We start from the raw sequence: 12,763 nt of genomic DNA on the forward strand, positions 1-12,763 counted from the left end.
GTGTGTGTATATATATATATATATATATATATATATATATATATATAATTCCCCCCCCTTCATGTCATATGTGGGGCTCTGTACAAAAAAAAATGGTTTGATATTTTGTCAATTATTAGATTATGACTATATTGACTAAATTATTCATTGCTATAATAATTTGATTTCTTCCATTAAATCATGTTGTCTTGTTTACAAATATGGGTAGTTGACATATAACATGTCCATACATGTTCCATTGCAGGACACTGCTAAAACTACCTAAAATTTCATGTCAACTGGCCAAATATCTAAATGTCCAAAAAAACAAGATGATTTTACCCTAGAAGACCAGGGCTCTGAGTTGCTGATTTGGGTAGTCCTTTCATCTGGTCTCTGCATGCACTTGGTCAGTGTGTTTTAGCAGAAGTGCTGATCAGTGTGTGTTAGCAGAAGCTGATTCCACGTTGAATAGCTGAAGACAGCAGTCTCTGTCTGAACTGGCGCAGTCTTAGCCCTGAAAAATCAATCTCTTAATAAACCAAAAACGGTGGTAGATCTCAGTGAATTATGGGTAAGCCACGTGGATGGCACAGTGCAGTTTACAGAGGTGCATTGCAGGCTAAGAGGTTAATGGATAGAGGGTGAAAAACTTGAGAAAGGAGTAATCCATTTCCCAGTCTTTTTTATTTCTAATGTTTGTTCATCCTGGCTTCATGATCCTGCACAGCCGTTTCTTTACCCGTAAGAACTGAAAAGGTGATGTATGCCAATCATGTGTGCCTATATCACCTATTGCTCTATGGCTTTAGATTAGAACAAATGCTATATAAACTATAAGTGTTAAACTCACATGAATGATATCTCGGATCATGTGGATTGTTGGGGAAAAGTTGTTCTTTTTATTCTCAGAGTGGTTAGACTTAAATTTTTTTTTTGACAAATCAGTTGAAACTGGTGACAAAACAGGTTAAAAAAGTAGATTTACACTGAAGAAAGGAACCAGACATTGATGTGAAATGGTGACCAATAACTAAAGAAAATTTGCTTTTCCTTCTTGTATAGGTTCATGATGGGGTTGAGATTGGAAGCTTGGCGCCTCGCGGGAGCCATGAAATAATCATGACATTGCATGGACAAGGCCCGAGAGGAGGAGGTTAGAGTTTAAGGACCCTTTACTAATCAAGTATGACTGGTGCTTCAATTTCTGATATTCTCTCACATGAAAATCTGTAGGATAACATTTAAATACACTATATGGCTGAAAGTACGTGGAGATTTCTAGTTCGCAAGTTTAGCTACTTCAGCTACACTCATTACTAGCAGAGAAATAACATCTAACCTGTTCGAAAAGTGAAGTCTATAAAGAAATTGTTTATTGAGTCTGGTGTGGAAGAACTTCACCGGTCTGCACAAAGCCCACAGTTAAACCTCACTGACCTTTAGGATGAATTGAATGTTTACTGTGAGCCAGATCCCAACATCAGTGCCTGACCTCACTGATGCAGATCCCCACAGCTGTTCCCCAATATTTAAAACTTTCCCAGAAGAGTGGAAGCTGTTATTCACTGAAAATCTGCCCTAGTTCCCCTTGATGGGTTCATTAAAGAAGCAGTAATATCTAATTTATGAATGAATCATTCTTTTGAGTCAGGTGTTTTCAATTAATCGTTGATACAGTTCATAAAGTCATTGATCAATTTATTTATTCATTTATTTTTTTATTATTATTATTATTTTTAAAGTACAGGATTTCAGATTTTTCCAGGTTTGATTTAAGGATAAAAAAAAAAACGTTTTTTTTTTAAGGGGTGAACTATCCCTTTAAAAAGCATAAATTGGAGTGATGTTCATGTATCCACATAATTTTCTCAGTATATATCTCTTTTGCAGGGAGGTTCGGACAGACTACGCCACCATTGGTTGATTTTTTGAAAGATATTTTGAGAAGATATCCAGAGGGTGGACAAATTCTAAAAGTAAGAATATATGATATGTAAAGCATGTATGTATATGGTTATTGTGTGTGTGTGTGTTTGTTTTTTATCATTTTGTTATCATGCAGGGCTCTAGACACATTCTTCCCACTGGTCACGCTGGTGCAACTAACTTTCTCAACTGGTATCACCAGCACATGATTTGTTCGCACCTTTTTTTAATGAATTGTTTAATTGCAATATTTACTATCTATCCATCGATCGATCTGCTTGCTGCGGTAGTCAGTGTTGGATTTGGTTTTCAAGTGAAATGTAAAAGTAAAGTAAAAGACCGCTTCTTAAACCAGATAAGGTGAACATGTTGGTTTTTGTTAATAAACGTTAAATATTCGAGTTTATCATTGTATAGATGTAAGCACAACAGACAATTATTTTTTCTTGTAAAAACGTGACACCAAGATCGCGAAAGTGAAAGCATCCAAATAGTGCCTTTTCTTTTTTCGACTTTCGACTTAATTCCTAAATTTCTTGAATTCCTAATTTGCGTGTTTCATCATCAGTGCGCCATGTGCATGTACGTGATTGATAATGCAAGTACAGGTAGGCAGACACCGATTCAGTGCGTGACGACACATAAATGTGACCACGTCAAATTTTAACTCGCACATTCTCAAAAAATGGTCGTAGTCTAGAGCCCTGTCATGCGGTCTGCCTACTTGGCCTTGTCTCCCTCGAAAACAAGATTTTAATCTTATGGACATCTTGTATAAATAAAGTTTAAATAAATAGATTTAAAGAAGCAAGCATGCTTGCATAGAGGATGCATATAAAGCCATTAAATAGTGTGCCCACTCACTGCCCAGTAATTGAGCGAAAACATATTGAGGCAATTTTGTTGTAAATAACACATATAGCAATGTAAGAATTTATGTCAATGACTTTATGTTGTGCTTGTCATGCAGGAGCTGATTCAGAATGCAGAGGATGCTGGGGCCACTGAGGTCAAGTTCATGTATGACGAGACGGAGTATGGAGTGGAATCACTGTGGTCAAATGATATGGCTCAGTATCAGGGTAATCCGAATATGCTGATCGATTGCAGCTATCCCTTCACATGTTCAATATAATTTCTGGCAATATGCAGGAAACAGAATGAATAGTTATAACAGGTTAATAATCTTGAAATACACTGTTAATTGAAATGTTTTTGTTTTTTTTAACAGGAACAGCATTGTATGTCTATAATGATGCCGTCTTCACCACAGAAGACTGGAATGGTATCCAGGAGATTGCACGGAGTAGAAAAAGAGAGGATCCTCTTAAAGTGGGAAGATTTGGTATTGGATTTAACTCTGTCTACCACATAACAGGTGAGAAAAGAGTATGTTATTTAATTGATGCATATCATACTTTATGTTATCAACATAAAGAATTTAGGTTAGAATTTATATTAATATACAAGAGAAAAATTGTATATTACGTGACTAATCAAGTTTTTCACCATTTATAATCACTCTTACGCGGTCATTTAAATGGTCCTGTGGTGTGACACATGAATTTTTAAAAATGCAAATGTTCCATGTAGTCTGTAAATTAATATCAGTTCCTAAAAGCTGCATACATAATAATGTATTTGCAAAAAAAAACATTTTAGATGGAGTTTATCATGCCATATTGCAGGACAGTTCAAAACCCCAATGATATTTCATGACAACTTTTTTTTTCATATCAGCTTATTAGATAATTTTTTTCTAATTTGTGAATATACAGTTGAGCAGGGTGGAAAAAGTAGAGGACCTGATGGAAAGTAGGATCACCCTTTATGTTATGTGTCCATAGTTGTGTGCAGTGTTGGGGGTAACGCATTACAAGTAACGCAAGTTACGTAATCAGATTACTTTTTTCAAGTAACTAGTAAAGTAACGAATTACTTTTTAATTTACAAGAGAATATCTGAGTTACTTTTTCAAATAAGTAACGCAAGTTACTTTTTTTTTCCAATTTATTGATTGACAGCTCTCCTGTCCCCATGTTGAGAGAAATCAGAGAAGCGTGTTGAAATTTCTTCTTCTGCATTCTACTGTACAGACGTAAATTTACATTTCCTTCAGCCTGAGGCTTATTCATTTCAATTTTGGTGTGAAAAGGTTTTTATATTTGCCTAAAATAGAACTTTTTTATTTAAAAAACAAACAAGCAAGCCCTGTCCAGATTTAAAAAGTAACGCAAAAGTAACGTAATGCATTACTTTCCATAAAAAGTAACTAAGCAACGTAATTAGTTACTTTTTTATGGAGTAACGCAATATTGTAATGCATTACTTTTAAAAGTAACTTTCCCCAACACTGGGTGTGTACCCATATATATTTATATACATGGGTATGCCAAATTCATACATTTACATGTGTATGTGCATATGCTAATATAATTCATTATGGACCAAAAAAAACTAAAACAATGTTTATTATTCAAAAAATTTTCTATCTTTTTGTAGATGTTCCTAGTATATTCAGTGGGGATCAAATTGCAATGCTGGACCCTCATCAGATGTTGTTTGGAGTCCACGAGTCTGGGCAGTGCTGGAATTTGAAGTCCGATATAAAGGAAATAACCGAGCTTAATGATCAATTTGCCCCTTATTTTGGCCTGCTCGGTAGCTCCGAGAAAACCATCAAGGATGGCAACTTTCCAGGAACACTCTTTCGTTTTCCACTCCGTATGAAACCCTCACAATTAAGTAACAACATTTACAATAAAGAAAAAGTTCTGGAGCTTTTTGAATCGTTCAGAGTTGACGCAGACACTGTGTTGCTCTTTCTAAAAAGCGTGCAGAAGGTCTCTCTGCATGTACGGGAATCTGATGGAACAGAGCGAATGCTTTTCCAGGTCACAGCAAGCGACAGCCAAGAAGATAAGATGGAGTGGCCCAATGCTCTGAAGACCCTGGGACAGGCAATAGATAGCTACAGTAATGGCGTGCTGAGCAGTTCAGTCACCTGTGCCACCTACCAACTCTCCATTGAAGTGCGGGATGAAACGGCCAAAGAGACTCAAAAGACCACCTGGTTAGTGTGTAATGGCGTAGGAGGGCGAGGAATGTGCGGTGAACTGGATTCTCTTGCCGATGATCTGAAGTTCATCCCAACCATTGGTATTGCCTTGCCCCTTACGCTTATTGATGAGGACAAAGGGGCAACTTCTTGTGTCTCAGGACGTGCTTTCTGTTTCCTCCCACTGCCCCTTGGAGAAGAAAGTATGACAGGATTGCCGGTCCACGTCAGTGGTTTCTTTGGTCTGACGGACAACCGCAGGAGCATCAAATGGCGGGAGGTGGACCAGTGGAGGGACCCGGCGGCTCTTTGGAACGAGCTTCTCATAGTCACAGTCATTCCAAGGGCTTACTTCACACTCATCATGGAGACCATCAGGAGAATCCAAACTAAGAAGGACCAAGATTTTCCCCTTTCCCCGAGAGGTATTTATGGAGCCTGGCCTGATCCAAACAGAATCCGACCTCGCTGGAAACCCATTCTTGAGCCCCTTTTCAATGACTTGCTTCAACAGCCGGTCATCTACTCGCTCAACCGGAGCTGGGTTCAGGTGGATGAAACCATATTCTCAGACTTGGACTCCAGCATGGACACTACAGAGACTGTCATCAAATACCTCCAGAGCTCAGGGATGATGCTGGCTCAGGTGCCAGCCTACATTGATGCAATACTGACAATATTTGTCACCAAGCCAGGTAGCCTGAGGAGAGTGACCCCTTCTTTTGTGCGCCAGACTCTGAGGAAATGTCGCCATAGAGGGTCCTCTAATGAGAAGCTGCTCCTGCTAGAGTTTATCCTTAGCGATGCTTGCTACAATGACCTCATTGGACTGGAGCTTCTACCTTTACAGGATGAGACATTTACTGTGTTCTCCTCTTCTGTGAATGACAAAGATGCTGTCTACATCGCCTCAGAGGAGTATCCAAGGTGTGGGAATATATTTGTATTTGTGTTCTTGGTATTACTAATGTTCATTCGTAGTTTTAATTTGGAATTTAAGAACTGTCTCCCTTTAGTTCTTGAGTTTGAATTTAATTTAATTGGCCACATGCCACTGGATGGAGAATTTGAATTTGAATTTGAATGACAGAATGAAGAATTTCTAGAATTGCAACAAATCAGCACTCCAATAATTAATTTTCACTAATTATGCCCATTTTTTTTCCTTCATGATTTTTCCTTCAGTATCTGTTCTGTTTGATTTTAATTTTTATATACTATACTATACTATACTATATCACTACATTCAGATTTACATGACAACTTTACATTGTTTGCTACTGTAGCTCAATTCAAATTCTTGAAATGCATTTTTGATTCAATTCTAAATAATGCTTATCCCTGACCAAAACTTGAAAACAGGATACACTGTGTTATAAGCATATGATTATGAGTTTGATTTTTCTCTCTAGGTCCCTTTATCCAGGACTGGAGGGAAGATTTGTCTTGGAAAGCATTGCCCCTCATGTCATGACCAGCCTGAAAGAAGCAGCCAAAAGCAGAGGTAGACACTCACATGCTCTTATTCAGGATACAGCATCTGCTCTCATTCCTCTTGGTGAAACTTAATCTTGTTCATGCATAGTTTGCTGCAGGGAGTAAAATTTTTTAGCTTCATGCTTGCTATTATGGCTGTCAGATTTTTGAGTTATGCTTTTTCCTGCATAAACCTCTGGTGTTGTTCGGTCATAGACCAAAAAACATTTATTTTTTTTTAAATCGTTACTTCATTGGAATGGTACAAAACTCAATTACTTTTATGGCAGTCGCTATGTGACCACAAAAAAAATAAAAAAATATAAAATTGTGGACTTGATTCGAAAAAGCTAAATGGTCGTAAAAAAAAAGTCACACTTGTGCTGTTCGCAGTCAAAAATGACCGCCATTGGAAATTAATGGGAAATACACAACAATACGAAAATAGAGAGAATTTTTTGTGTGTACAATCTACAAATCATTCACGATGCAGAAAAAAGTGCACAGCAATGAAGGGGTGACACTCTAAAATATCAAGAGTGCAAAATAGACACGCTCCACCCACCCCACACAGACACACATATATGAGCTAGTGTGACTATAACACAAAGCATGTTTTTGTAAATGCGTGAAATAAAATCAATAATTCACACTCACAGACACACACACACACATAACACACTATTATACACACACATATGAACTGGTGTGGCTAACAATATGGCAAAATTGAGCCAGAAAACTCAAATAAGAGGTTGAAATCAGATATATTAACCTCTGATGAAGCATTCCTGTTCATTTTTGTTAATGAACAAGAGGGTGGCTAACCGCACACTGATCGACTCAAGACTGGAAAAGTCTACAAAAACATCTTTTTTATTTTATGAATCGCATCGTACAAAAAGTGCAAAGTGCATGTGAATTAAAAGCAGATGGACACAAGCAAGCAAGCAGACATTTCAGCACATTGCTATCTTCAGTGCTCACTTACCAAACAACATTCACCCTTTTAAGTAGGTCAGCAATTAAAGACAATCAGCTGAATTCAGTTATCTCAGGTAACCCTCAATTATCACAAGCAGAATTCCAAGAAAGTTTGATCATTCACATATATATAGCAGAATATTTACAAGTATACAACTTCAAAGAATGACCAAATATTACAAATACAACAAACACAGCAGGAGAAAGAAAGAAGATAAAGTAGTAACGACAATAACAAGTTTTACAAAAAACAAGAGAGTTCTAGTTCTTCATTCATACCCTCAGGAAATAAAGATTTAAGTTCAAAGATCCAGAAAGCCTCCCTTTGCAACAACTTCTTATCTCTATCTCCGCCTCTTCTATGAGGTAGAATCCTCTCGATGCCCAGGAACTTCATGTCAGACAAAGAGTGGTTGGCAGACTTAAAGTGATGAGAAATTGAAGATGTATCATCCTGTCTCCTAATGGCACTTGTGTGTTCAATCATTCTTGTGCGTAATGCACGTATAGTTTTGCCAACATATAGTTGTGAACATGGACAGATGATAATGTAAATAACTTATTTACTCTTACAAGTGATCAATTGTCTAATCTTAGAGGTTTTTAGTGTATGAGGATGTGAAAATGATTTACATTTAACCTACTTAGTACAGGAAGTACAGTTGTGACATGGAAAATTACCCTGGGCATCGACAAGAGTAGTCGGAGAAGAGATGTAGGTGTCAGCATAAACAAGCTTATCCCTCAAATTAGAGCTCCTGGAAGAGACAAAGAGTGGTTGATCACTAAATACATTCAATAACTGGGGATCACTTTGGATAATGTGCCAATGACTCTTGATAATAGTTTTTAAGTCATTACTCAGTGGACTGTACGTGGATTTAAAATACATGAAAAATTCTTGTTTCTTTTATTCATAGTCAAATTACTTTCCTCCTGTTTTTGTAAGCTAGAGACCTTCTCAAGTGCAGTGTCAAGCCACTTACATTTACATTTACTGTTACATTTTTGTTGAATTTTGATGTTATGTGTAACAAAATGTCTTTCTCTGTGTTCAGGTTTGACTGTAGTAAAATGAATGCAAAAACTGACATTTCAAAAAAAACAAAAACAAAAAACTTCTAAACCTTAAAACAAAAAGTTGTTTTTGAAAATGTCTCAATAAATATCCAAAACCACAACTTATTAAAAATAAGTATTTATGTCTAAAAACAACTAGAGAATTTATAAGCCTTTTTATAGTGAAGTCGAACTCCGAGCCTCCTGTTGTACCCATTCTGTGACGCCAAACAGCTTCCCCGTGCAAAGGATCATGGAAGCCCGAAGTGTCCATCAGTTGTACCCTTCGAAATCCTTCATTCTGGGAATCTAGTGGCTAAACCAGGGGTGTCAAACTCAAATCCTGGAGGGCCAGAGCCCTGCAGAGTTTTGTTTCAACCCTGCTTCAACACACATACCATGTAGTTTTCAAATACGCCTGAAGGACTTGATTAGTTGGATCAGGTGTGTTTAGGGTTGAATCGAAACTCTCCCTGCATTCCATTAGGAAGGTGCGGGCTCATCCTTATGCCCTAATCCCTTCAAAGGGTTTACCCTCCTGAGTGAGAGCTTCGAAGGGATGAAGGGTGTAGGGGTCAAAAAAACAAAAACTCTTTTTTCGAAACGTACTACCAGCATACAAAATGTGCGACGAAGGCGCCTCCTTGATCGTCTCGTTAAGATGTTAACGAGACGATCAAGGAGGCGACTTCGTCGCAATGGCGGCCATGATTGTTTTCACTCCGAAGTGCCCTTCAGAGGGCGATATATCCCGTTTGGAATGCACCTTTTGGCACCTCTGGGCTAAATCATGGAATTGCAGATGTTTTTTCTTTTTTTACTCCCATCAGATGGCACTAATCTGCCTTCAAAAATTGGGTTTTAAAGGCATTGTCTCTATTTTAACATGAAATACTGCCATAATTGAAAATTATTATAAAAAATATTTTTTTATATATATATAATATAATATTATTTTCAATCGGGGAAAAATTTATAATTATTGCATAAATATTAATTTATAGAAATAAGAAAAAATATTATTGAACAAAAATATATTACATTGATTTTACTGGAAAAAAAAAAAGTTACATTTCACCATGAACAACACAAGTGTGACCCCCAAATGAACATTACCAGAGGGTTAACTTAGTATATGCTGAAAAAGATTAAGTGCTTTCTATGAAATAAGCAGAACCTATAAAATCTGTCATCAGGCATTCATTTTAGCTTGACTCATAGAACACAGTTTCCTTTTCCCTATTTCCAAAAGACTAAATATAATATTTTAAAGGCATTAACACCTTGTATATGTAGTAATTATTATTACATGAACGTTGTTGTGTATAATATTTGAAGGTAGGGGTGTGTGATATCACGATTTGGGTCATGAACAATTAAAATGTCACCACAATCCACCATTGAAGAGAGATCATAGACAAAATCAGTCACTGCTCTTGACTGAATAACTTCAGTAGCTTTGATAAGAATCAGTGTTTATTTATTTCATACAGTGAAGGCTGTATAGTGTTTAGTTTTTACATTCATTTAATTTCTTACATGATTTATTTATTTATTTTTACCTTTTAAAGGCTACATTTTTTTAAATAGGGAAATTAGTTTGGCTGTACTGCTCAGTGACTTGCAAAATAGTCTTAAAATCCAACATGAAAAAGAATCGTAATAAGATCGTGATCCTGCCATGAAAATAAGTATGATATATTTTTGCCATAATTGCGCACGTCTATTTGAAGGTGCTACTCCATGTTGCATTTTTGAAGTAGGACTATGTTAATTAATTTGGTATCACTTTATAATAACTTTCATAATAAATATAATGCTTAATGGATCACTAGTTAATATATATTCAAAGAGTTAGAAACGTGAGATAATGTGCTTGTTAATGTTTGCTAATAAACTTATTAAACATTAGATAATGTTCAAACAAATCATTATTTCATGTAAGTTAAAATGCTTACAAATGCCATTAAACTTTCAATTCCATTAAAAGATGTTATAAAATGATTAAAAGCTTGTGTTAATGCACTTTTGCTGCTATTAAGGTGTGATACGGGTAAGGTTAAGGACAGGTTTGGTGGTATGGGTAGGTTTAAGGGTTGGTTAAGGGGTCAACAGTGTACAGGGGTCAATTTAATTATTATAAGGGAACAGTTCAATCTGTTTATATTATATTGTTTTGATAAATGAACAAGTATTTTCTTTTAAAAAATGACTTGTTTTCCCCTGTTTATTTATGATTTAAGGCAGTGGTCGCCAACCCGTTGATCGCGATCGACTGGTAGATCTTTATCACTGTCCCAGTAGATCCCGAAAAAAAAAGTAAAATAAGTACAAAAATGCATTACATTTATGGGGTTATATTAATGTATCACTGAAGGGAACTGTCTTGAGAAAAGTTTTGATGGCAACCATTAAACTTTCAATTCCATTAAAAGATGTTATAAAATGATTAAAAGCTTGTGTTAATGCACTTTTGCTGCTATTAAGGTGTGATACGGGTAAGGTTAAGGACAGGTTTGGTGGTATGGGTAGGTTTAAGGGTTGGTTAAGGGGTCAACAGTGTACAGGGGTCAATTTAATTATTATAAGGGAACAGTTCAATCTGTTTATATTATATTGTTTTGATAAATGAACAAGTATTTTCTTTTAAAAAATGACTTGTTTTCCCCTGTTTATTTATGATTTAAGGCAGTGGTCGCCAACCCGTTGATCGCGATCGACTGGTAGATCTTTATCACTGTCCCAGTAGATCCCGAAAAAAAAAGTAAAATAAGTACAAAAATGCATTACATTTATGGGGTTATATTAATGTATCACTGAAGGGAACTGTCTTGAGAAAAGTTTTGATGGCAATGGCATTTTCTTCTCCTCCGTATAAAGCGCAACTCTGCTTTGTTTACAGTGGTAAACAAGGAAACGCTATAGTGCGGTCGGTTCATAAGCAGTGTTGCCAAGTCCGCGGTTTTTTAAAGAGCTACTTTAACACTGTTGCTGCGGGTTGTTGTTCATGTCCGCGGGTTGAAGCGACCCCAATAACGTGATATTTAGTCCCTGGAATGTGAATTTTACTGGAAGATCCCCGCCGAAAAACGTGTATTTTACCCCCGGAATGTGATTTTTACAGGGGACCCCCCATTTGAAACGCGATTGGACTAGTTTTATTGCAAAAACCTGGCAACCCTGGTTCATTAGTGCCACCTGCTGTCAGAGAGTGCGTCTCATTCAAACCTGCTGTTTTTGTTTCGTGCAGATGTTTTATGTAGCAAATAAATAAATAACACCTAAAGTCAGACCATTCTGTTTTTGTTTTAAATCCTGAAATTAATCTAAATCAAATCAAAAACAACTGCCCGTGCAGATCGTGATTAAAATGCAGTGGTTGCCTCTAATTTCAAATGGCTAGATATTTTTGTTTAAAGCCAGTTTTTTTTTGTTATAAAGCAAATAGCCAATAAATACATTTGCTTAAAAATCAGTATCAGTATCAGAATCCAAATTGCTAGTAAAAAAATAAAATAAAATCTGAATTCTGATTCAGCTAAGATCGGCGCATCACTAATTAAAATACTAAGTAAAAGGCCTCAAATTTGAAGTACAATCTGGGATGTCTTTTTCTATCAATTCTTCAATAGGTAGATCTTGTCTTTCATAAAGGCCGAGGTCAGGGATCTTGGGCCTAAAAAGGTTGGTGACCACTGATTTAAGGAATATCCTGTTTAATGATATACTGAAGAATAGTATAATAATGTGAGTGTTGAAGCAATAAAAACATTTTTTTCTCCAAAATTACAATCTGTGATGATTAACCTGCCACCCTTCACACAAACCTTGTTACAGCTAAAAGTCCAACGCCCATAAAGATACTAAATGATTAGTAATCGTTTATAAACATTTACAAATGATGAATACTTTCAACTTTAGATTAGCTACTGCAAAAACATGAACAAATGATTAATAAATGATTAGTAAAGATGTGTGAATAGGGTAAATTCAGGTCTTTCGGAACATTTTTTGTCATTGAGATGCCTGTTTATAATGGTATTAATGATTAGTAAACGTTTATAAACATTTGCAAATGATAAATAGTTTCCACTTTAGATTGGGTACTGCAAAAACATCAACAACAAATAATGAATAGATTATTTGTTAAGATGTGTAAATAGAGGTCTACACAATAAACAAAGACCAACAAATGAAGATATGAACTGAAAATTTACTGACATTTGTAAGCATTTCAATTTACATTAAATAATCATATGTTAATCATTAGGTAATGTT

General features: G+C 36.0%; 1 protein-coding gene across 4 annotated transcripts in view; it reads left to right on the forward strand.

Moving 5' to 3' along the window:
* The window catches only part of LOC107724954 (sacsin-like), a 41,458-nt gene that overhangs the window by 14,511 nt on the left and 14,184 nt on the right, over positions 1-12,763 (forward strand). For 3 of the 4 annotated variants that reach the window (XM_016534048.1, XM_016534050.1, XM_016534049.1), the window contains 6 exons: positions 1,045-1,135; positions 1,873-1,958; positions 2,879-2,990; positions 3,140-3,286; positions 4,411-5,893; positions 6,379-6,470. In XM_016534048.1, coding sequence (XP_016389534.1) covers positions 1,045-1,135; positions 1,873-1,958; positions 2,879-2,990; positions 3,140-3,286; positions 4,411-5,893; positions 6,379-6,470 — 2,011 coding nt within the window. Of the gene's footprint in view, positions 1-1,044; positions 1,166-1,872; positions 1,959-2,878; positions 2,991-3,139; positions 3,287-4,410; positions 5,894-6,378; positions 6,471-12,763 lie in introns of those variants that run through there. The other variant, XM_016534051.1, reaches the window with a different exon arrangement.

Source organism: Sinocyclocheilus rhinocerous, unplaced genomic scaffold (genome assembly GCF_001515625.1).
Source record: "Sinocyclocheilus rhinocerous isolate Xijiao unplaced genomic scaffold, SAMN03320098_v1.1 scaffold996, whole genome shotgun sequence".
NCBI lineage: Eukaryota > Metazoa > Chordata > Actinopteri > Cypriniformes > Cyprinidae > Sinocyclocheilus > Sinocyclocheilus rhinocerous.